At 38.1% G+C, this 24,055-nt stretch overlaps 1 protein-coding gene across 4 annotated transcripts in view; it reads right to left on the reverse strand.

The window, feature by feature from the left end:
* The window catches only part of ST7 (suppression of tumorigenicity 7), a 334,384-nt gene extending 317,288 nt beyond the window's left edge, over positions 1–17,096 (reverse strand). For all 4 annotated transcript variants that reach the window (XM_087821058.1, XM_087821055.1, XM_087821056.1 and 1 more), the window contains exon 1: positions 16,883–17,096. In XM_087821058.1, coding sequence (XP_087677184.1) covers positions 16,883–17,033 — 151 coding nt within the window. In that variant the 5' untranslated portion in view covers positions 17,034–17,096. The remainder of the gene's footprint in view (positions 1–16,882) is intronic.
* Between the last annotated feature and the right edge of the window lie 6,959 nt (positions 17,097–24,055).

Raw genomic sequence — 24,055 nt, forward strand, 5'->3', positions numbered from 1 at the left:
ATGGTAAAGATTTGGCAAAGATGTTAAGAAATAGTAGCTTGCATACACCATAGTGGTAAACTGAATCATTCATTGTTCACAATTCTTTACACTCTCCCTTTATTAGAATTATAATCCACATATTTGCCAGATGACTTTGTAGTACCACCCATTAGAATGAACAGTATATTTCTCTACCCCTACAGATGTTGGGCATGGCCATGTGACTTGCTCTGGGCCAATGGAAGGTGGGCAGAAATTCTACATATGGCCCACATGAAGCTTTATGTATTTCTACTTGGCTTCTTTTTGCTCTTCCCACTCACCATGAGAAGAATGGGTAGTTGTTTGTCCAAGAGCATGAAAGATGTGGAGGAGACATAAAACCAACCTTAACCCAACCTGCAGCTACAGAATAGAATCCAGAATCCAGAATCCAGAGTTTGGAATGCTGCCTAGCTCATTTGAGTTGTAATCAACCCACAGATGGAAAGGGAAAAATAAATACTTATTTTTTTAAGCCACTGTGTTTCAAAGCATTTTTGTTTGGTTGGTTTTGTTTTATGTTGCATTACTGCAGCAATCACTGACTAGTACAGTCATCTGTAAAGTAATCTGGCAATATCCAATCAAGTTGAAGATGCTCATATGGCCTAGAAATGGAGATTTCCAAGTATGTGACCTAAAGTAGTGGTTCTCAGCCCAATCAGATCTAACACTTCCTTTTTATAACAAATAATGTTAAACACCCTTTCTATCCTGTAACAAACAATAATCTATCTACTCTTAATTAACCGAATGTCCTAACAATCATATCAAGAAGAAACAAACAGAACATTAATTTTTAATCAGGACTAGGATGAGGCAAGCAAGTTGTCTAAGATGCAAAATTTAAGGAGGCAAAGTTGTGCACGTATTGAAGCTGCACTTGCAGGACTCTAAAAGTATATCCTTAAATTTTGCACCTAAGCATCTCACTTGCCTTACCCTACCTAGTCCTGGCCCTGTTTAGAATAATGCAATAGGAGACAGAACGCAAATGTATTCATGATTTTGTTAGAGGACTTAATGAAGAAAGACACATGCACCCACATAGCATCAGCATGAATGCAAAACCTACAAATACAGGCTGATATAGTGTGTTGTATTGACTCAGACAGTGTGAATGGTATTGCTCTTGAGGTATGAGTTTCCAAACAGTGAACAATTCTTGGTAAAATTCTGAACAAAGCAGTCTTCAGTCAGTTTACATGGTTGTTTGAATTCTTAAAAGCAATAGTATATGCTAAAGCCATGGCAAAAATACTTTAGTTTATATGCAGAATGAAGGTTCTAGAGTCAGATCATTATAAACAGAATTTTTACCTATATGAATACCTAAGAAGGATATTTAAAATTTACGTGTGACAGAGGCAAATGCATACATTAGATCATCAAGCACTTCTTGTCCTCAACCTCTCAATGCCAATCATGTGATAACAAAAAAAAATGCCCCCCCCCCCACATTTCCAAGCTTTCCCTAATTCGTCCCCACCATTGATAACCCCTTCCCTGGATAAACAGAACACAAGTAGAAGGAGGTCTATGCAGCTCATTGTCTGTTTGTTGTAAGATGGATATGCCAGGGTATATTCACACAATGGAATTCTACACAATTAAATTAAATGGATCTACAACATGAAAAAATCTCATAAACATAATGTCCAATAACAAACAAATTGCAAAAAGGTATGTGGAGTAGTCCAGTCAAGTAAATTTTATAAACTCATGAAAATTATTACATATTACTTGTGAATACATTAAATACAAGGGAACAGTACCAACTTCAGGAAAATAGTTACCAACAGAGAGGGAATGGGGGGAAAGGATTATGGTACAGCTTTACCCGTATGCATAAGAGTTTTTATTTTTTTAACAAAGGATGAGGATGGGGCAGGAAATATACAAGATGAGTCTGGAGCATCTTGTCATGCTACAAAGGAAAGTACTCAAAAACAAACCAAAAAAATCCAACCATGATGGGGATATGTTAAAGGGACGCAGGAACCAACAGAAAGAGCTCCCAATGGCCACAACTGGAATAATATAAGCAACAAAATAAATAAAGCAGTATGAAGAACAAAATAATAAACCACTATTCCAGTATTGGATTATAACCAAAAAAAAGAAAACAAATATCATGGATTCCATACTGAAATAAAGAAACAAATTAATGCAGGAGAATTCCAAATTATTGCTATAGATACTCTGCCCTGAAGGTGGGTGAGGGACTGACCATACAAACAGGCAACGACCAAACCATAGAAAAAAATAGAATTCTGATCCACAGCCTGCAACACCAGTCCTGAAAGTCAAACCACAACTTCCATAGCAATCAGAGCAAACAGTCACGAATTGATCAATAACTGAGAGTTTCCCTAATTTTTGTCCCCACTTCTAACTTTAGGATCAACCAAAAAAAAGCCAAATATGCCGCCCTAACCAATGACATAGGATGTCCTGCTTCTAGTTGCCCACCTCCAGCTTCCCCATGCCACAGCCTCCAATCAGGGCATATCTGAAGCCTTCCCTATTTTCATTTGTCAAGCTTTGCTCCTTCTCTGCTTACCTTTGAGTTTCTGAAAAAACAAGTAATGGTGACTTGCTATACAAGCTCTGAATAAATAGCCTTCACTTATTCTTATTTGAGTGGTCTTCATTTATTTCCACAAAAAGAAGCAAACACTTGTGGACTGTGCAAAGTAACTTCCCTTCTAAGAGTACAATGTTTAAAAGGTAGAAGGGAGTAAAATAACAGTGTAGAATTTGACAAACACTACCTTACCTCAGCCACGTAATCAAGGTCAATATCAACAGTGGTAAGTCAAGTTAATAGTTTCTACCCTTGATATGGCATTTTACTTCTGTGGTCTTCCTCCCCAAAACCCATAATCCCAGAAAAATCATGAGGAAAAAAAGACAAATCCCAATTATGAGACAGTCCACAAAATATCTAACCAGTGATCCTTAAACTGTCAGGGTCATCAAAAATGAGAAAATTATGAAAAACTGTCACATCCAAGAAAAATATAAGGAGACATGACTACTAAATATAATGTGGTATCCTGGATGGAATCCTGGAACATAAAAGGACATTTGAGAAAAACTGAGTAAAGTATGCACTTCAGTTAATAATAACGTATTGATATTGGTTCATTAATGCTAACAAATATATCATACAAATATAAGATATAAATCACAAGGGAAACTGGGTGTGAGTTATATAGGAAATCTATATACTATCAATAATTTTTCTGTAAATCTAAAAGTGTTCTACCAAATATAATTTATACAGTTTATAGTAAAAAGAGAGGAAAAGCTATATGAATACTTATGGCAAAATGTTAACATAAATAATGTTTACATATGGATAGTAGATCACCCCATTCATTATATTCCTGTCCTTTTCTATATAAGTAAAATATATCATAATTAGAATTTTTTCAATTTTTTTTAATCCTTCAGAATGAACTCCAATTTAACCCCAACAGATTCTCGCTTTTCTCCCTTTTTCAGCCTCCCTTCACAGTCACACTTGCCTCTTCTGAAGTCATCAAGCAGTCTGATACTCCTTCGCTAATGCAGTTCTTCTAACCTGAGGGTTCTGTGACCAAGGTTGAACTCAGTAACTACCAACATGAATGTAAAGGTTTCTCTCATCCCCTTGTTTGGTCCTTTGTACTGTAGTCATTTTATTTTTGGATTCGTGTTGATTGTTCCTCTTTCCCTCTCTACACCAAGTAATTGAGGAAAGGACCACAACTTGGTTATCCTTCTATTCCTCTACACCCACCCCATGTACTGCAACTTGCTAACAGTATTAGTCAATAAATGTATTATTTAATGGCAAGAGACTAGAGAGTCAACACAAAACATCCTTTTCTATAGCGCAACATATCAATAAGCACAAGATCTGGGAACAGTCGAGTGAATTTGGCTTTGAAATTACCCATGAGGTGTAAGCATTGCAGAAAAACTATGGAAATGGATATAAAGAGTACAAAGAGTTAAGGAGTAAAGTTAAGATATAGATATAAAAAGTTTATCCATTTTGACCAGGAATGGAGCTCCTATTGCTATTGTTACAAATTTCTCCTCAAAATTGAAGGGAAACAGAAAACATACAGAGGACAAATAGGTAAGTAACTGAACTACCAGTCTAGAGGCTGACTCAAAAGAAAACGCTGATTGAGTTCAGGCACTGATAGTTATAGAACAAGGTCAATATTATAGTAGTAGCAACAGTTAACTACAACTAAACATCTAAAATGTATTCAGCACTTTGATTGTGCCAAGCGCCGTGCTGAGGCTTTACTCATCTCCTTTAATCCTCCTAACAATCCTATTATCCTCAGTTATAGATATAAAGTAGCTAGTGTTGCGCAGCCAGCATGGCTCAGTGGCTGAGCATCCACCTCTGATCCAGGAGATCACGGTTCGATTCCCGGTCAGGGCACATACCCAGGTTTCGGGCTCCACCTTCAGTAGGAGGGCATGCAGCAGGCAGCTGATCAATGACTCTCTCATCATTGATGTTTCTATCTCTCTCTTCCACTCTCCCTTCCTCTCTCTGAAACCAATAAAGATTTTTTTTTTTTTTAAAGTAGCTCGTGTTAAGATCACAGAAATGGTAAGTGACTTGAACCCACAATGACCTTGTGCTAAAATGTGTAAGGGCACCAACACATTTTACTGCAGTCAGTAATTCAGGAGTGGCAAGGCTAAATACAATTAACAGAAAGAAAGGCCCCATGGGCCTCCCAGAACACTGACTGAACCAGCTAGACCTCCAGACCTGCCCCTGGGACGATGGCTAGTACAGGCTGCCTGACCAAAGCCACTCTTTAATTTCCTCAACAACAGGAACCAGTCAGAGGGGAAGATGGGACAGTGACAACAGTGCAACTAGAACATTCAGAAGTGGGAATTAATTACTAGCTGTCACTAGGGACACTGGAGCCCTGCTGGACCATTCTGGCTGACAATTGTTACTATTTATCCATACCAACATATCCTTGATCTTACACCTCCATCTGAGGACAGCCTGAGAAATCCAGGTTTATTTGCTACCTTGTGATCAGTACAAAAAAAGGAAGTAGAAATTATAGAAACTCACAAATAGCAAAATGAATCCCTTGATATTTTATAACACTTTATCACATCATGGATGGTTTGATTTACTAATAACAATCTTATTTCTAAAGTAACATATGGTACATCAATTTTTATTGACTTGAGAATTTTATCATTCCATTTTTGATAATTTACTATATCCTGTGGTAAGAAAACTAGGACAGAGAATCATGGAGATACAACATTGTGCTGCAAGAAGCAATGGATACTTGTTCATTGACACCTCTAAGAAAAGAGGGATAAAAGCAGTGTGCCAGGACTGGGAAAGAACAGTTTTAATTTAAATGCAAAATAAAAATAATGTCATTTCACAATACAGTTGGGCTTCCTGCCTGGAAGGATATGTGAACTTTGCCTACACTATGTAAAGTCTCCAGTAAGTAAAACTATTTGAAAGGACTGACACTGTCTAGCTGCCACTTTGCTACCTCTGGGTTGCTAGGCAATGCAAAAAAGAGATTTCTATAAAGCTAAATATCAATAACATTCACAAATCAATAGCATGTTTTATACTAAATATAACATCTTATCAAAATAATAAACGATTGCAACAAAGCAGTGTAATCTATTAAGATATCTCAATGTCTAAATATTTTTATATCTTCTTTTGTTTTTTCAGGCATTACTAACAGAAAAATATACATTAAAAATGACTTTACATTATACTTCTATATCATGTTTATTCCTAGAAAGTGAACTAGACATGAAATAATGGGTGGCCATAATGTTCAAGACATGGCAGGGGGAAAAGTGATTGCCTATGACACCTGTGATGATTAATTGTTACATAATTCCATTTCCCTGGCTAGTCCCAGCCTGCTAATCACTATATCCACTAATATTATTTAAGTTTTCCCCTTGACTGAACGATAAAAAATCTTTGTTTTCTCTTAGAAGCTAGAGAGTTTTCAGGCAAGCTTTGAATTTCCATCCTCTCCATCCTGAATAGAAACATGTCTTATCTTTTTTAGTGTCTTATTATTCTTCTCCATCACATATATTTTCATAGTTAAAAATGCTTAAACAATTATAAGTCCCTTGTTTTTAAAAAACTACCAAATACTGTCACATTATTTTCTATAGGCAAGCAATCAAAAATAACTTCATGCAAAAATCAAACATTTTTAGGAATACTTTTCTAGCCAAAACTAATTGTCAGCATCGTTGCTCAAATGTAACTGATGTTATGTTGTACTCTCCCTCCATGAATATGACTGTTCAAATAATGGAAAAGAAAGAAAAAGTTGATTCTTAGAATGATTTTCTCCAACTGATTGGATTTGCTATCAGATTTTTTTATATTACACTTTCAAACTTACAGTGTGATAATACATATATACAACTTCCAATTTAGAGGGGGAAAAATTGAGAAGTTTCTAATATTTAAAAACTATCATTTATCTTCTCATACTTCATCTCTCAAATGTAAATGTAACAATTTAAAGCACTCTCTTTGCTAAAAGAGCCAAATAAGGTAAGAAAAATTTTTCTCTCTAACCCATAATGTCAAGTACTTTGAGCCTGAGCTGAGAGAAGTACAATTTGTTGTGTTTTATTTTAAATAAAATGTATCAATGAGGATAGGAATTCCCCTCCCCCTCCAGCAGAGCCCAAGGAAAAAGTACAAACCAGATCACACCAGGTCTTATATTGTGACACTAGAGGAATCTAAATATATGTCACAGAAAAAAACCAATTGAATCAAGTGGGTGTAATAAAATGAAGAACACCTGAAGAGCATTACTTTATTAGTTCTATTAATAATGCTCAATAAACAGTACCTATCAACTAAATGAAAAAGATCCATTTGTTAAAGAAGTAAATTTCATTCTCTTATTCCCAAGAAGAAACTAGAATCTGGAAAAACTTAACAGAAGGAAGAACTGTTACCTATTGCTAATCAAATAACACTTTAGAATGCTATTACAACTGACTTGAAAACAACACAAACCATAAAACACCACCTAACTCAAGATCACACATAAATCCAAACTGCTTATTTTTAAAAGCCACTTTTTTTTAAAGACTATTTTATGCCTCAGAATGTTTCAACTGATTGTGCTATTTTACATTGTTAAGCTTTTTTATTTATTTATTAATGTTTTATTGATTTTTAGAGAAGGAGGGAGAGGGATAGAGCTAGAAACATCAATGATGAGAAACATCATCGATAGGCTGCCTCCCCCACACCCCTTACTGGGGATCAAGCCGCAACCCAGGCATGTGCCCTGAACAGGAATGGAACAGGTGACGACCTCTTGGTTCATGGGTCGATGCTCAACCACTGAGCCACACTGAAAGCTTTTTTAGTTTGAAAAAAAAAAGACTTCCTTCCTCACTCACCTAAGAGATTCCTTTAAAATCCTCTATAGGCTTGCTCAAAATTTCATAAAGACTGACAACCAAGATTCTGTATTTAGATTTGGAGGTCAACTTAAACAAAGAGTATGCTTATAACCAGTATACTTTTGGTTTCCTAAAATTCAGAGGGGGGGAAAATACTCTCTCAGGTAAATGTTGCCTTATTTTGCTGAGACATTTCATAACAGCAATTAAACAGTGACCTGGCCTCAGAAACAGCTAATATGAAAAACTTCTAGAGCTAACTGAGCCTGTCATTTTCTTATTTTAGCACAGTAGGTAATGCAGAAATGCCTACATTGGAAGGACTGGTAACAGTAACACATGGGCAACTATCTTGCTCCACTGTAATATCAAAAATGAATTTCATTACATATCTCCTCTCTTGCGGGAAACTCAAAACCTTTTATAGATATCTTTACAATGACATCTCAAATAGAAAAAGGATATTGGGAGGTAGTCTTTCATGTTTACAACAAACAGATGTTCAGTAGTATGGTTACAAACAATCCATTATCCTATTTAATGCATTTTTGGATATTCTTTAGAAAGGATATCCAGGATAAATGAGATCCCACTATGTATTTTAACCTGTCATTTCATGACGAGAGAGACAAAGCCCTTACAGTACAAAGTTCTACAGAAACAAGCTGTTATGTCTTGGATTTAAATAGTAGTTCATAGTCTACAAAGGACTGTCTGATTCATTTTACCATCTCCTATGAAGTTGCATTCCAGTCAAGGGAGCCATTATTCATCAAGCTGAAAAGTCAAAGGTAACTATTTCAACCACACAAATATTCATAGAATGCCCAGGGTGATGCCTATTACAGTTTATTTAAGAAGGATGAACACTCCTGAAGTAGTATTTGTCCAGTTGTTTACCTTCTATTAATTGCATTCCGGTCCCACATCGAGACAATCACTAAGGTGTCCGGATCCACCTGACCAGTCATGCGTATACCATATATCCCTTCTTCCCCACAGTGTTTTCCTGCTCTGAATTTCTTCTCTTAATACACAGGAACACTTTTTTTCTCCCTTTGTCTTCAAACTCTTGCCCTAGCTACCTCAGAAGTATCCTTTATCTCTGAGTTTCAGCTGTGAGCCAAATAATAAGCCCAGCCTTGAGTGCTGAGTATTAACAATAATCCTCTGAATCAAGGGAAAGAAAAACCTTAGGTGGTGAAGTAAAATAAGGACCACCAGTGCTATCAATCTTGGAAAGCCTTAAAAACACCCACAGTAATCAATCCATGCATTCCTCTTTTCATGTATCATCACTGAATAATGACCACATGATAGAAATACAAAAAATTTCTGAAAAAGTCCTAATCCCCGCTCTCAAACTCTTCTGGGAATACCAAGGAAATAGTCTCATCCAAAAATCTCCACCAACTTTTCAATTCTCATTCATAAATTAAGTTGCTTTCCCATTGAAATACATGTTTTATTGTGTTCATTTGTATTGCTTCCTTTAATAGAATTACTAGTATTATAACAGTTACTAGCTTTGCTTTGAACAATTTTTATTCCACAAGAAACTATCAGCTATATAGTTGTTTATATGGGATACAAACTGACTTATGGACAAGCCCAGGGAGCCTAACAATCAGTGAAAAGCAGGCAGCACGATGCCTGGCTCATGTAAGAACTCAATTGTTAATTCTTCATCCTTCCTAGTTCTAATCTACAGATTTATGCTGGATCTAATTTCAACCAGGCATGATCCTTGCTCATAGGGAGCAAAATATACTTGGAAGCATTAGTGAACTTGGCAGTATATTAGGGAACACAAATTGTTCAACACAGAAAACAAGTACAGAAATTGGGCAGAATACAACTGACATGAGATTGTGTGTCCCAATAAAAATTAACAGGAATGATGTAACTTCAATTTTCCAGGTACCTGCTTTTCTAAATGAATGAATAAACAAACCAGTGGTTGAAAGAAACAGTTCAGAGTCAACAAAATGGACTAGAACAACCAGGTACACAATAAATGGATGCTGATATTATTTATGTGCTATGCTCGGGACTTAATGCTAAAAGTTATCTCACTTAGAGTTCAAATAAAACTATGAAAGAGATTATCGTCCTCATCATATAAATGAGGAAAGAGTCTCATAAAATAATCTATCCAAAGTTACCCAACAGATTACAAACTGGGATTTGACCTCAAATCTTCTAAATCCAATGCTCCTTTTCATCTCATCACAGATGGGTATTTCATTTTTTTTTTTTAATATGTTTTTATTGATTTCAGAGAGAGGGAGGGAGAGGGAGAGAGACAGAAACATCAATGATGAGTCATTGATCAGCTGCCTCCTGCACGCCCCCTACTGGGGATAGAGCCCGCATCCGGAAACTGAACCATGACCTCCTGGTTCATTGGTCTATGCTCAATCACTGAGCCACACCGGCCAGGCAGTATTTCATTCTTTCAAGAAAGAAATACTCCAGTAAAATTAGCAATAAAGCAAATTTCCATAATTCTAAAACTATTTTCACTCTGGCTTCTCATATAAACCTAGAAATGGTTTCTATAAGTTAGGGAAGGGATGTGCAAATACATGAACCTGAAATTGTGCTTAAATATTTCTAAACACTTCAAATTATGTTTCTGTGTGTTGTTTCATAATGCCTGCCAATACTGTTCTGAAAATTTTCCCAGCCAAATCTTTCTTCTATTACCCCATCCTTCCCCAAAGACAAAAACTGCTTCCACATTGGTAGAACCCCAAACTCTATCCTTAAGATTAATATGAGATACTTAACTGCAAATTTTTTATGGTAAATGTAGTAAATGTGCTACCAATTTTTGAAGTTCCAGGTTATGCGACACAAACTGTCTTCCAATGCAATCAATTTTTTATTCAACATTCTTTATATTAAATTTAATTTACAATAGGAACCAGAAGGATGAGTCTTCCTTAAATTCTACTGCTAAAGAATGGATCAAAGCATATTAATATTCTGGAACATCAGTAAACATTTCAGGGTAATCTTTATAATTTAGAGTCAGTAAACACAATTCTCAATCTCATAAGAAATGACTACATTATAGATTTCAAAATCATTTCCTAATGAATGGTATTACTGCTGAGTCACTACAACCACCTGATATAGTTTTTAATTCATTCAACAAATACATACTGAGTACCTGTTAGGTCCAAATACTCATTGTTCAAGACCCTGGGGATACACAATAAGGCAGGCAAAGCAAGACAAATGAGGTCCCTATTCTCAAATGAGTTTACAGTCACATGGGGACAACTATTATCCTGGCTTACAAAGTCTGATCACCTGACCCCTGCAACAAATAAATAAACAAACAAGAAATATATCAAACCATGCTCAGTGCTATGCAGAGAATTCAAATCTGGTGATATTACAATGACTGGATGGTTATTTTATTTTATTTTATTTTTTTATCCTCACTTGGGGATATTTTTTCCATTGTTTTTCATAGGGAGCAGAAGAGAAAGAGAGAGAGAGAGAGAAACATAAATGTGAGGAAGACACATCAATTGGTTGCCTCCCGCACACGCCCCGACTGAGGCCAGGGATAAGCCTGCAACCAAGGTATGTGCCCTTGGCCAGAATCAAACCCAGGACCCTTCAGTCTGCAAACTGATGCTCTAACCAGTAAGCCAAAGCGGCCAGGGTTGGTCATTTTGTAAAATGTTTTTATTGATTTTTAGAGAGAGAGAAAGGGAGAGAGATAGAGAGATAGAAACATCAACGAGAGAAAGACATCCTCAATTGGCTGCCTCCTGCACACCCCCTTCTGGAGATCGAGCCTGCAACCAGGGCACATGCCTTGACTTCGAATCAAACCGGTGACTTCTTGGTTCCCGGGTGAATGTTCAACCACTGAGCCACGCGGGCTGGGCTGTATGGTCACTTTAGATTGGATCATGAGGGAAAACCCCTCGAAAGAAGTTAATGTAATTTAAGCAGAGATGTGACTACTAAGACTGTCCTGCAAAAATCAAGTAGAAAAGCACTGTGGTGGAGGAAATCACTAGTGTAAAAGCGATACGGCCAAGCAAGACATGCTTAAGAATAAGAGAGAAATCACATGTCCGGAAGCTAGTACCTGGACGAAGAATGATAGAAATTCAGATAGAAGGGGTGGAAAGGGGTCAGATCATCAGACTTTGTAAGCCAGGGTAATATATTGGGATTTTTTTTTTAAATATATCTTTACTGATTTCAGAGAGAGAGAGAGAAACATCAATGATGAGTCATTGATCGGCTGCCTCCTGCACATCCCACACTGGGGATCAAGCCCGCAACCCAGGCATGTGCCCTGACCGGGAACTGAACCTCGATCTTCTGGATATTCAATAGCTGAGCCACGCCCGACCGGGATGGATTTTATTTTTGAGATAGGAAGCCACATGAAATCTGGAGTTGTCTTCACTAAGAATAGAGTCCAAACTGGAAAAAACTTACTAAGTTCATGAATTTGCTTGGTTCTATACTCTGCACTCAATGAACTTTATCCCAAGACAATGAAAGAGAATCCTAGAGCTCGAAAGAACCTTAAGGAATACAAAGCTAGCACTGTACATGTATGGAAACCAACGGTCTGAGAAAAAAGCATCATTCAGATTGCTTCATTACTGGCTGACAAAAACGTCTCCAAAAATAGAGCAACTAAAGTGTCTGGGATTTATCAACTCAAAGTTTACATTAATCAGAAAATTGTCCTTTTGTGTGTTCATACACTGGACCACTATGAATTAGATGCACATGACCAATCCAAAAATATTTTTAAGTTTCTATGACAGCTTTAGACTTCAACCTAAAGCTGAAAACTCAGATGATGCACATTCCCAGTAATGTGTCCAATCAATTCCAGTGTTCCTAACCCTTCTTACTGGGTACACAATAACTTGAAGGTTCATTTATCAAGTGAATGAATCAATAAATCGAGTAAGGAACTACTATGTACAAGGAATTGTACTGGGAAACAAAAAACTGGTCCAGTAGAAGCTATGAAACATGTAAACAGAAAGAGAGACCTATACACAAACATTGACACACATTCTTATACACAATGCAAGGTAAAAATAGTCAACATGCCTCTCAGATAATGCACTATAAAAGTTGGAAGAAATATTTCTTTCAATTGAAACAATCAGAAGGCAGCATGCAAGGTAGTCCTTGAAGAATGGGTGGGATTTACCGATGGACAAAGATTTTAAATAGGCCCAGCAGGGCGTGACTCAGCAGTTGACAGTCAACCTAGGATCCAGGCAACCAGGGTTCAATTCTCGGTCAGGACACATGCCTGGGTTGTGGGCTCGATCAATGACTCTCTCGTCATTGATGTTTCTATCTCTCTCTCCCTCTCCTTTCCTCTCTCTGAAATCAACAAAGATATATTTTAAAAAACAAACAAAACTTAAACAGCACAGCAGTGGCAAAAGAAGCAGGTAAACTGAAAGCAGGTCTTACAGATAAGTAGTCCAGTGTTAGTTAAATTCAGAGCAACTATTTCCAATATGAGAATACTCAAAACTGAGCTGCACCTAAAGTTATGTATCATTTCAGTTCAGTAATATGAGAATTTTGCATCTGTATTTGTCACCTTAAATGACACACACACAAAAAAAATGTTTTATAATACAGACAACACCAAGCCTAGGTCAGCTATTACATTTGTTTTCCAAAAGGAATTAAACAGGATTTCAAAGATTTTTGAAAACCTGCTTTCCAGAAAAAAGAAAAAGAATTAAAAGATCACTTAAGTTGCATGGTACAAAAATAGCAAAAGTGCACATTTTAAGAAAAGACGTTATCATGCAAAGTGTTTTAAATTCAGCAGCTAATATCTCAGAACATTAGATGAGAAAGTGCTATCAATATCACAGTTTAAAGTAAGTTAAGGCACTATTTTTTAAACTAACCTATTATATTGTTTTTCTTGAATAATATCCTGTATAGCTACTCCTATTTAGTAATTTTCTGCCCTTCAGGAAAAGCACTGTTTCAGGATGTCAATTCCCTTGAAAACAGACAAGTAATAATATAATTCAGAGAGTTTTTTAAATCTTGTTAAAAGTTCATTGTATTTTCAGTAAATCATAAAACTATTTTAACACTCTCCTATCCAACTCAAGAGCAGAGCACCAAAAAAGCAATTATCAAAGCTAAACCAGTACATGCTATTCCTAAATTGTCTGCTTTTTCCACTTTCCTTCTTAAAATTCATTTTTCATTATAAGATTTGGTTGCCTCTATGAAGTTTTCCCTGTGTGATCTAACAAATACTGTGGAACTGTCTGAACTCTATCCCTAACCTAAATGGAAGCTCAATGCAGTGAAGGTAAAGCATATCCAGATGGTGGGAGTAGAGAAGGAGAACAATGAAACTAAGGCACAGCTTGAAAAGAACCTTTTTACTTGGAAAAATACACATGCTGGGAAAACTGCAAAGGTGTCGTTATTCAATAAAGTCCTTTTCCTTTATTGTTTTAAATCCCACATGATTCACAGTTCTCTGAATCTGACCTGCACTTTCACACATTTGTCTGGGAGGCCCATCATCCTCTGTGTCCCCAACTCACAACTGTGGAAGTCTCCTCATCCTCCAAGGCTCAGTTCAAAAAAAGTTCCCATGGCCTTGCCCTGCTCCTCTTTGCATTATGAGAGGTTGTACTCACATTGTAAACTCTTTATTTAGCCTGAGTTTTACAAACTTGTATTATCTTTCCCATTATAGCAACTGTCACAATGTCCTATGCATAGGAGGCATTCGAGAAATTTTTTTAAATGGGTTTAGTATATTTACCACAAAATATGATCAAATGAGGTCAGAAACATTAAAGATGCCATCAGTGATCAAGGCACTGAGAAAAACAAGCCAAGTAGATATCCAAAACTCAGGCACATTTTTACCAGATTCCAAGACCCTCCAAGAGCAGAGCTGGGCCTGTGTCAAGGAAGATGGAAACCCTGGCTCCTGGCTGCCTTATGGATCTACCTCCTTGCAGCAGTGTCCTCAGCTTTCCTGAGGAAGAAGACCTGCATCACCCACAGCTCCCTAAAAGCAGCTCTAGACTCAGCTGCCTCTCCAGAGACACTTGCCTTCACCTCACAGGAAGAGTGAGCACCACAGGGGTTAGGAAAGGCAAAATAATCCCATTAGAACCCCTTTAGATCTCCCTGCAAGAACAAGTTCCACCATGGGAGAGTCCAATGTCCACCTCTCCCTCTACTTGTCATAGAAATAGCAAAGGTAGCTGCTCTCAGTGTGCTTCTCCTTTTACCTTCCTTTATGACTAATATGTGCATAAAACCAAACTGAAACTGGAAGTCCAGCATCACTGGGGAAAACAGCCTCAGTCTCCTTCTATCATGTGTCTGATGAGATTCAACCCAGATGGCCTGTTCATATTTTCTTATAAACTCAAATGAGAAATGAACCTATTCAAATTAACAAAGGTATTCGTGAAAAATGCTAGATCTAAAGTTGCTGTAAGAAGACCCTATAATTTCTTCCTTAAAAACTACACACATTCCCAACATGTACTTTGCTTTTTGCCTGTTCTGCATAGTGTTGGTATGTAGCATTTATGGGCACATGCATGCATATACACACATGGATGATTATTTAACCTACTTTAAGAACATGTAGTATACAAATGTGTGTTTTGAAATAAAATTTTAAATGAGAAACATTCACATATTAAAAATCCTACAATAGCTTATTTTGGAGGAAATAAATCAAACCCACTTGCCAATAAATACGATTCCCTTACTACATATATTCAAACAACTCCTTAAAATTATAGGACTTTGGGACTAGAAGAGATACATTTACATAAAGCAAGGAAGATAGTACTGTGACAAGCAGCCACTCTAAAAGATAAAAAGTCAGAAAGCCATGGTCTATGGGATGACTGAATCCAAGGGCTGAGCAGTGGCTACCAAAATGGTAAAAGTGATTCTAGGGTGCAGAATCCTATCTGCTCAGCAAGGGTACTAACCCAAGGAATACTATGAAACTAATGTAAATATGAACATAAGTTCAAGTTAAAGTAATGAAGACGTCTGAGGTTTATATTTAAAAGCACAGTACTAACAAAATGAGTACATCATCTCTAGTATTCTAAAAAGTGTGTCACTGCAGTTAGCACCACACAGGAAAATGCGTTTCCAGACTTGGACTCCCAGAGTACAAAAATCACACAATAGGTAGAAAATAAACATATACACAGACATATACATAGGTACTACATATACATATATTCAGGACTATAAGAATTTCCCAAAGTATTGTGAAATTAAAAAAACAAATACAAAGTCTATCTAGTCCCACAACTATTTCCAGACTTCACGAAGGATTGTAACCCTTCCTGCAAAATATATTTTACGTGTCTGAACTGTCTCTGTAGTTACTGTTGGTGTGAGTTTTCTTTCTGGCTGTTTTTTAATGACTCGGTTGGCTGACTGCAACTTTATTAAGATCCTATTCTATTTACTTTCTGTACTTGCGACCGTGGATATGAGACATGCGGGGCCTAACTAGTTACCAGAGCTTTATGCAGGCAGGGAGAAGAAAGGAAAATAGATGACGGAGCACCCTAAATCCCTGGTTTCCCTTCTCTCTTTCGTCCCTACGCATTTCGCTGGGTAACCTGACGCGTCATCCACACCCTTACCAGTACCGACGGGAATCCCGCTCCTGGTCTACTAAGACACGCCCCCACCCCCCAAACCCAAGGGGCCCGAATTTGGGCGAATGGAGGGGGCACGCCGCGGCCGTCCCGGCCAGGGTCCGGGGACAGGCCTTTCGTGGGCTCCGCTGCCGGGCACCACGGTCAGCACCCCAGGGACGTCCCCGGACGGCCGAGTCCCGCCGACGTGGGGACAGGGCGCCTAACCCGACTACACGTCGGACCGTCGGCGCTCACGGCCGAGAGCGTGTGAGGAAGGACGCGGTCTGAGGAACCTCGGCATTCACACGCAGACACCGAGGGGGCGTCCGCGAGGGCTCCCCCGCTCCCCACACTCGTCGCCCTCCGTCGCCCGCCGACGAGCACCCGTGAGGAGGGCGGTTCGGGCCGAGGTGCCGTCGCCGCCTGCTGGGTCCGCCCCGCGGCCTACGCGTGGCGCCTCCTCCTCGGGGTCGCGGGGACGGGAAGGCGGCCGGTCGCCCCAAAACGCCCCTCGGGCCAGCCCGGCCGCCAGAGGCGTGGCGACCTCAGTGGGTGGCCACCGCCCGCCGAAGCATGGGCCCCGGGGCGGCCCGAGCGCGCGCCCGGTAGTCCGCTCCCGCCGCCGCCGCGGCCCCGCGCGAGTTGCGCTAACTTTCCGGGGTGGGGGAGGGGCGGGCCGGCGGCCCCGGCCTTACCTGTGCTCAAATTGTCGTTGATTTTCAAGGGCACCCGCAGGATGTAGACCAGGAAAAGCACGATAAAGAACCACACGGTCCAGAGATAAGTCCAAGACCAAACTATGCAGGACTTGAGCTGCTCCAGAAAGCCCGTGCCCGCTTCAGCCATTTTTCAGCGCTGCTTTCCGCTGCCGCGGCTCCCGGTGTCTGTCGGATGATTCACCGGCCCCGAGGCGCCGCCGCCCCCGCCGCCGCCGCCGCCGCCGCCGCCGCCCCCGCCGCGCGAGTGCCCCAGGAGCCCGCCAGCCGCCCGGAATGCCCGCGCGCTTGCCCTTCCTCTGCCACCCTTATTGCTAGTTCTCTGAAGGCCCCTACAAGTGGTTTTCATGGAGGGATCACGTGGCCCTGCCCCCTTACGGTCTGATGCCATTTATATTTATTTTGCTTATATTTAGAAAGACCGGCCAAGAGGGCACCGAGGGAAACTCTTGACGTAACAAATGTTGAGGGCTTCCTATATAAGCAAGGCGCTGCTCCAAGGTCTATATAATCTAACTTAATCCTTCGGTAACCCCCATTATACAGATAGAGAAACTGAGGCACGAAGCCATTGAGTAGTTTACCTTCAACAAACAAGAATTCAATTGCATTATGATGGATGCCAGGGCACAAGATCCTAGGCCCTGCACTCTATTTCTTTCTCTTAGGCTCGGGGATGAACAAACCCTAGGCAACCAGAAAAAAGATAAATGTGCTCCTGTCACCGGTTAGTAGGCCTGAAGAGAAGTCACTCTTAAGCAAGATTTGGGTTGTACACGCTGTTTACCTTCGTTTTGTCTTCATTGAATCAGCAGAGGGGTTTTCCAAAGAAGTCTAGAAAGAATGTATGTTTACCCAATTTTGGGGACAATCACAGTTCAAACTCTTGGCCCGTTTTTAACATAAACAGTTCTCTGGGATAATTTTGTCTTATTCTGAACTGGTTACTTTAAACAAGAAGTAAATCATAAACTTTTTTTGTCAGTACTAAATAAAATGTTGCCTTTACCAAATAAAAATTTAAAGTCTGTTTCTGTTTATAACTTATTTCACTTTCTATGTATTTGATGGTAATAAAGCAATTACAGGTTATCCAATCTACAGCCAATACTTATAGAATTCTGAGTTCAGCAGATTATTTTATTATAAATTTTGTTTTGCTTACTTGTAGTTTTTGCCATAATAAAACAAGCTATTTTAACTTTCACATATAGGACCTACTTATGGCATACATGATAGAACTACTCTCACATTTTCACTAATTCCAATCCCACAGCTACTGGTTTCTTCATACACTTGATCTACTACAGCAGTGAGGTACAGGCTAGTTTAAGAGAAATTGATATACGCATACTTAATAGTTATTTGTGACAGCAGACTACCAAACAATTTTTGTACCTAACAATGATGCCTGGATTCTCAGAATAAAACAAGTTGAATACAGGCCTTGGCCAGGTACCTCAGTTGGTTAGAGAATCATCCCCATATGCCAAGGTTGTGGGTTCAATCCCGGGTCAGGACACATACAAGAATCAACCAATGAATGCATAAATAAGCGGAATAACAAATTGATGTTTCTCTCCCCCTTCCTCCCTCTCTAAAAATAAATAAATAATTTTTTTAAAAAAAAGAAACAGAACTTCAGCTGTTAAAAAAAAAAGCATGAGCACATGAACCATCTAGATTCTCTGTGATAGGATTCTCCACTTAATTTAAATGAACATCCTGGTACCTGGATTTTTGCTGTCAGCAAATCTCAAAAAAGGGGCATAAATATGACAACTGAACCACAATTTTCTGATGTCAACTAGGTGTTTCTGGAAGGTCAGCCCTATCTTACTCATCATTGCCTCTAGAAAGTGTATAGCCAGGGATGGGGGTTGGTTTTGGAAATGTTTCTATGTGCTTGGACACAGGCAAGAGAGCATCATCTCTTGGGAACTACAGCTGCTTCAGTGTTGTTGGAGTGCAGGCTCTATGTGAACTGATGTCAAAAAAGAGAAAACTGAAGATGATCTGATTTTAAAGGGCCTTGTAGAGACACTAAGGTATTCACAGTTATTTGGCTTTGCACACACTAATCCAAACGATGAATCCAGAGACTTAAGTGGGAATTAAAGAAATATTAAGGAGGTAAAATTAGCAGGCCCTGGAGACTGATAGGACAGGCTGAGTAAAGATAAAGGGTGAAGGGTGGTTCTTGGATGGAACTATAAATAAAATAGTGACAACCCAGATATTTCCAGCTGCCTCTTGACCATCTCCCAATGGAATGGCCCACAGTCACCTCAAGCTCATCACATCTAATGCTGAAACTCATTACTTCCTCATTCCCAACTGTTCCTCCTTCCAGAGATAGTCCCTTCACCCCCCTAATTCAAAAATTTGAGGATGATCTCATCTAGATTCTTCTCATTCACTTCCTTTCCTCTCCACATTCAACTGAGCAGCAAAATTTTAAGGTATGTCTCAGATCTACCACTTCTATTCTCTTAAGATAGCTTCTGGTCTCTTGTGGCCTAATCATCTCTCATGAAGAACAAGGCATTGGGTTCTCTGCCTCCGGGTTCCCCACAATCACTACCACCACCAGCAACTGCCCTTACCCACCCACCCCCATTCACCTTCTTCCATGCTTCTTTACCAGAATTACCTTTAAAACCACGAGTCTGATCATTCACTCCCTGCTTAAAATTCTTCAAGGCCCCATCCAATCTATTCCTGCTCCACATTAATACCTCCCTAAAGGATAAAATCTAGAAAGTACACAATGCCCTTTACAGACTATGCACCCTCATATTCCACGCTAGACACTCTTCATACTACCAGCATTTTGGCAAGTATGCCATTCTCTTTCATACCTTTGGACCTGTCCCACGGGCCCTGCCAATAGTATACTTCTTTATGCTATACTTTTCTCCCTGCCAGAACTGGCTGAGAAAAGCTGATTTAGAAATGCACTTGAAACAACAACAGCTCCCTCCTGTCCCCAGAGTTCACTGTGTCTTCCCTGAGATGCAGCACCAGGAAGCTTGTGGTGGACTGTCACAACATAGGCTTGAAGCCAGACGATGGCTCTGTTCTGGAGCCTGCTATTCACTACCTGGGTGCTCTTCATAAGTTACGGAGTTTCCATGAGCCAGTTTCTTCACCTGTACAATGGGTTACACTTGTATATATTATATGGGGTTGTTGACAAGATTCAATGAGATGCATACTAAAAACACTTAGCACAACTCCTAGTCAATATCTTTCCTCTATGTTAATAAGTGGAGGTCTTTAATGTTAAGTAATTTGTTGCTGTTTATTTTTGTTGTCTGTGTCTCCTAGTACAAATAGTGCTGTGTTTGGCACATGGTACATGCTTAATAAATACTTACTGAGTGTTGTATAAAGGAATGAAAAATCAATTATATCAAAAGAAATTCCAAATCTTATCTTTTACAAAGAATACTACACTTGGATTTAATTCAGGGGTAAAAGTTAAGATTTGGTCTTCTACCATATGGTGAATTTCCTTGAAAGTTTGCTTCCAGAGGTGTAAACACCTGTGAATTATATTATATATTAGGAATTAAATGACCATTAATTTATGGGAACTGTGTAAAGCAATATACTCTTAAGTTGGTTTATGTTTTATTAAATGTATATCTTAGTCTGATAAAATATCTGAACTGAATAAGAAATCAATATGTTAGGGAAGAACTTTAAATATTCTTTAAATGTAATTCTCAATTGTTTCTTGTTTTGCAAGTAGTGTTTCCAAGTATGCATATGCTGGCTTTCATAGTCTTTAGTTTTATACTTTGTATAAGTTTAAGAATCTATTTTTGTAAATGATTTTCAGAGTTCATCTGAGATTTAAGTGCTAGAAATAACTGTTCTGACTTTTTGTTGTGTTTTTTTAAGGAACTCTCTTTTTTAAAAAAATTGATTGAGTGATTTTAGAAAGAGAGGAAGGGAGAGAGAAACACCAATTTGCTGTTCCACTCATTTATGCATTAATTGGTTGATTTTTGTATATGCTCTGGCCGCGCGGATTGAACCCACAACCTTGGTGCATTGGGATAACACTCTAACCAACTGAACCACCCAACCAGGGCCTGACTTTTTGGGTTTTGTTTACAATTTAAAAATCTCACCCACGTTTGTTGGTTGAATTTATGAATTGGTCAGTATACCCACATTCATAGATAATATCCTAATTAACTGGTTATCTGTATTTAGTGAATTACCTAAACTGGATAAGTGCAAATCCAACCTAGTTTAGTTTTGAAAACCAGTAGAGCAGACAAACAGGTTTGAAAGGAAATTTGCCTTTTCTTCTTCAAGGCAACATACTTTCTCATAGAGTAGTGAAGAGATGGAATTTTAACTATCCATATATAGTTATAAAGATGATAGCAAAAGACTTGGGGAGAAGTTCCCCAAGATGTAATATTACATGTATAAGAAAGAATGCATTTCCATCATTGACATGCGCATACATTGTAATCTTATGGTGAAAGATTCACAATGACTAGGTATAGAAATTATATGATGAATCGTAATCACATTTATTTTGGTTCCCTATTCCTTAAAAACGATATCTTAGTTTCTATGTAGAGCCTTTCAAAGGCTCAGTGACATTTCTTAGCATCCCTGATTTGTTTTAAAAATCAAAATTATTTTAATAAGATAAGCTTTATTACGGGATAATTCTGGCAGAAAGAATCCAACCAAACAATCAGAGCCTTGTATAAAGAATCTAAAGGCAACCTAACCCTACCTTCATCCTAAAAACCTGCTCCAGCCAGCAGAGGCTTTTTCCTCATTTTCGAAGGAAAAGAAAACATAAAATTCCTTTGGAAAGAAGCAGCTAGTCAACACAGCCTTCTTTTTTACACTGCTAAAATATAATCAAGACAGAAGACCAGAGAAAAATGAATGAGACTTAAAAAAATTCTTAGAGCAGAAAACAGATGTATTTTTAAAAAACAAGAACAGAAATATATATTAAGGAACCCTCTGAAATTCTTTTTTGTTTCCTAGGTTAATCAATCATGAAAGGTAATCATACTACCTACTTTCTTTATTCTTGATTATAGTACTCAACATCTTTATTCTTGGGAAGATACTCTAAGATGGGTTAGTTTTACAGTTGCACTTTAAATAGTGTAGAAATGATCATAGTATATATATTTTTTCCTCTTTATTCATGGTACTCAAACTAAAGATTTTTTTTTTATTACAGCACTTTTAATTAAAATTAGAATCCATTGTCTGAAATGTTCTGTATACATAAAACATCACCAGCTATTCCTATTTTATTATTTTATTTTAAATTGTATATTCTGGTCCATGACTGCCTAGAATTTCAGGATCCAGAGCCATATCTATATATACCTTTGCTAAAAATTATATGATTTCAAAAATACCTAGCATTAGTGATAACCATCATATAAAATAATTCTAAGGCAAGTAAAAAATAATATGCTGTCTGTTTACTTGCTATTTGGGCAGCATGTTATTTTGTGGTTTTGGCTTCAAATTCAAATTCATGCACACACACCTCCAAATCACCTGACAAATTTAGATACATCAATTAAATAATCTGTTGCATTAAAAAAAAAAAACAGATATAGAGTTACACTGATGTTATAGAATTATTGGTAAAATTAAGAAACATCCGATAGTCATACATAAGCTTAAATTTGTTTTTATTGACAAAGCATTTATTTTTTACTTTCTGAGAAATTATCCCATTATTCAACCAAGACGTATTCCCTTATACTTTATCAGTTATATTTCATTTTGTTCTCATTTCTAATGTGCAAGGCTATACTTAGGCATGCAAATTAAAGTGGAAATTTCACAGTCATCTGGTATATTTGGCCTGTCGAAACCTAATCTAAAAAAGAGAAAGAAAAATCAGATTATATTTATCTTTGACCACATTTCAGGTTAGTATTAGGTAATGTGCTTGCCCACTCCAGCTAAATTAATTATATTTCTAATATTACAGCAGGTCCTCAAATAACATCATTTCATCCAATGTCATTTCATTTCAATGTTGATAAGGGGGGAAAAATTGATTCCCATCTGGGGCCACTGTGTGGAGTTTACACATTCTCCCCATGTCTGCATCGGTTCTCTCTGCAGACTCAAATTTCCTCCCACATCCCAAAGATGTACTAATGAAGTGAACTGGCGTGTCTATATGTCTACACCAGTCTGAGTGTGGGTGTGGGTGTGAGTGGCCCTGGGGATGGAAGGCTGTCTTGTCCAGGGTGGGTGCCTGCCTTGTCTCCTGAGCTGTTGGGAGAGGCTCTGGCTACCCAAGGACCTTGAACTGGTTAGAAAATTATCATCTGACTTGTTTTTATTAATCTTTCATAAATGTATATATGGCTCACATTTATTTCAATGCTTAATATTAGAAGTGTTTGGGGGTCTTTATTTAGAAGTCTGGTGATGTTTCTGTGACCAGAAGTATGCTGTAATAACTTAACTCTTTTTATATCAATTAGCCTGTGGTAAAATTGGTATAAATTTTTCTCTTAAAGTCAGTTTCCAAGAAACTACCCAAGATGTTAAATGAGGACTTTCTGTAATTCTAACCTCTATTCCTTACTTTGCCTTGAAAAAATTATTCCAGGTTTCCCTTTTATTCTGCATTTCAAAACTATTGCACAGAAGCTACATTGAGCACCTAGTGCACATTTAACTATAATGGGATTTATCTCTTCGTTAGTAATAACTGTGAATATGGATTAAAATGGTAGCTTTGGTTTCCCTTGAGTTTTTCCTCCTCCTCAAACTTATCTTTATAATACTGTATTTTCTTGATCAAAGTTTCTCCAACCTTTGAGCTGAAGATGTCCACATAATCAACCAATTTGGATTAACTTGTCAAATTTGACTGATTGGAAAAACTAGGAAATACTTGCTAGTAACTTGCTATCATGCAGATTTCATTTTCTGTGCTTCTATTTCTCATATGCATTTCATACTACACTTGAATTTCAAAACAGGCACTTATCTTGGTCCATCATGTTTAAATACATTTATCAAGCATTCTTTATAGATTCGTTCATTGGTCTATGTTCTTTTATTAGATCCCCTCCTGGGCCATTTCATTGAATTAAAATGAGTATGTTGAGCCAGAGGGTG

The sequence above is a fragment of the Miniopterus natalensis genome, chromosome 10, assembly GCF_054644295.1.
Source record: "Miniopterus natalensis isolate mMinNat1 chromosome 10, mMinNat1.hap1, whole genome shotgun sequence".
NCBI classification, from domain to species: domain Eukaryota; kingdom Metazoa; phylum Chordata; class Mammalia; order Chiroptera; family Miniopteridae; genus Miniopterus; species Miniopterus natalensis.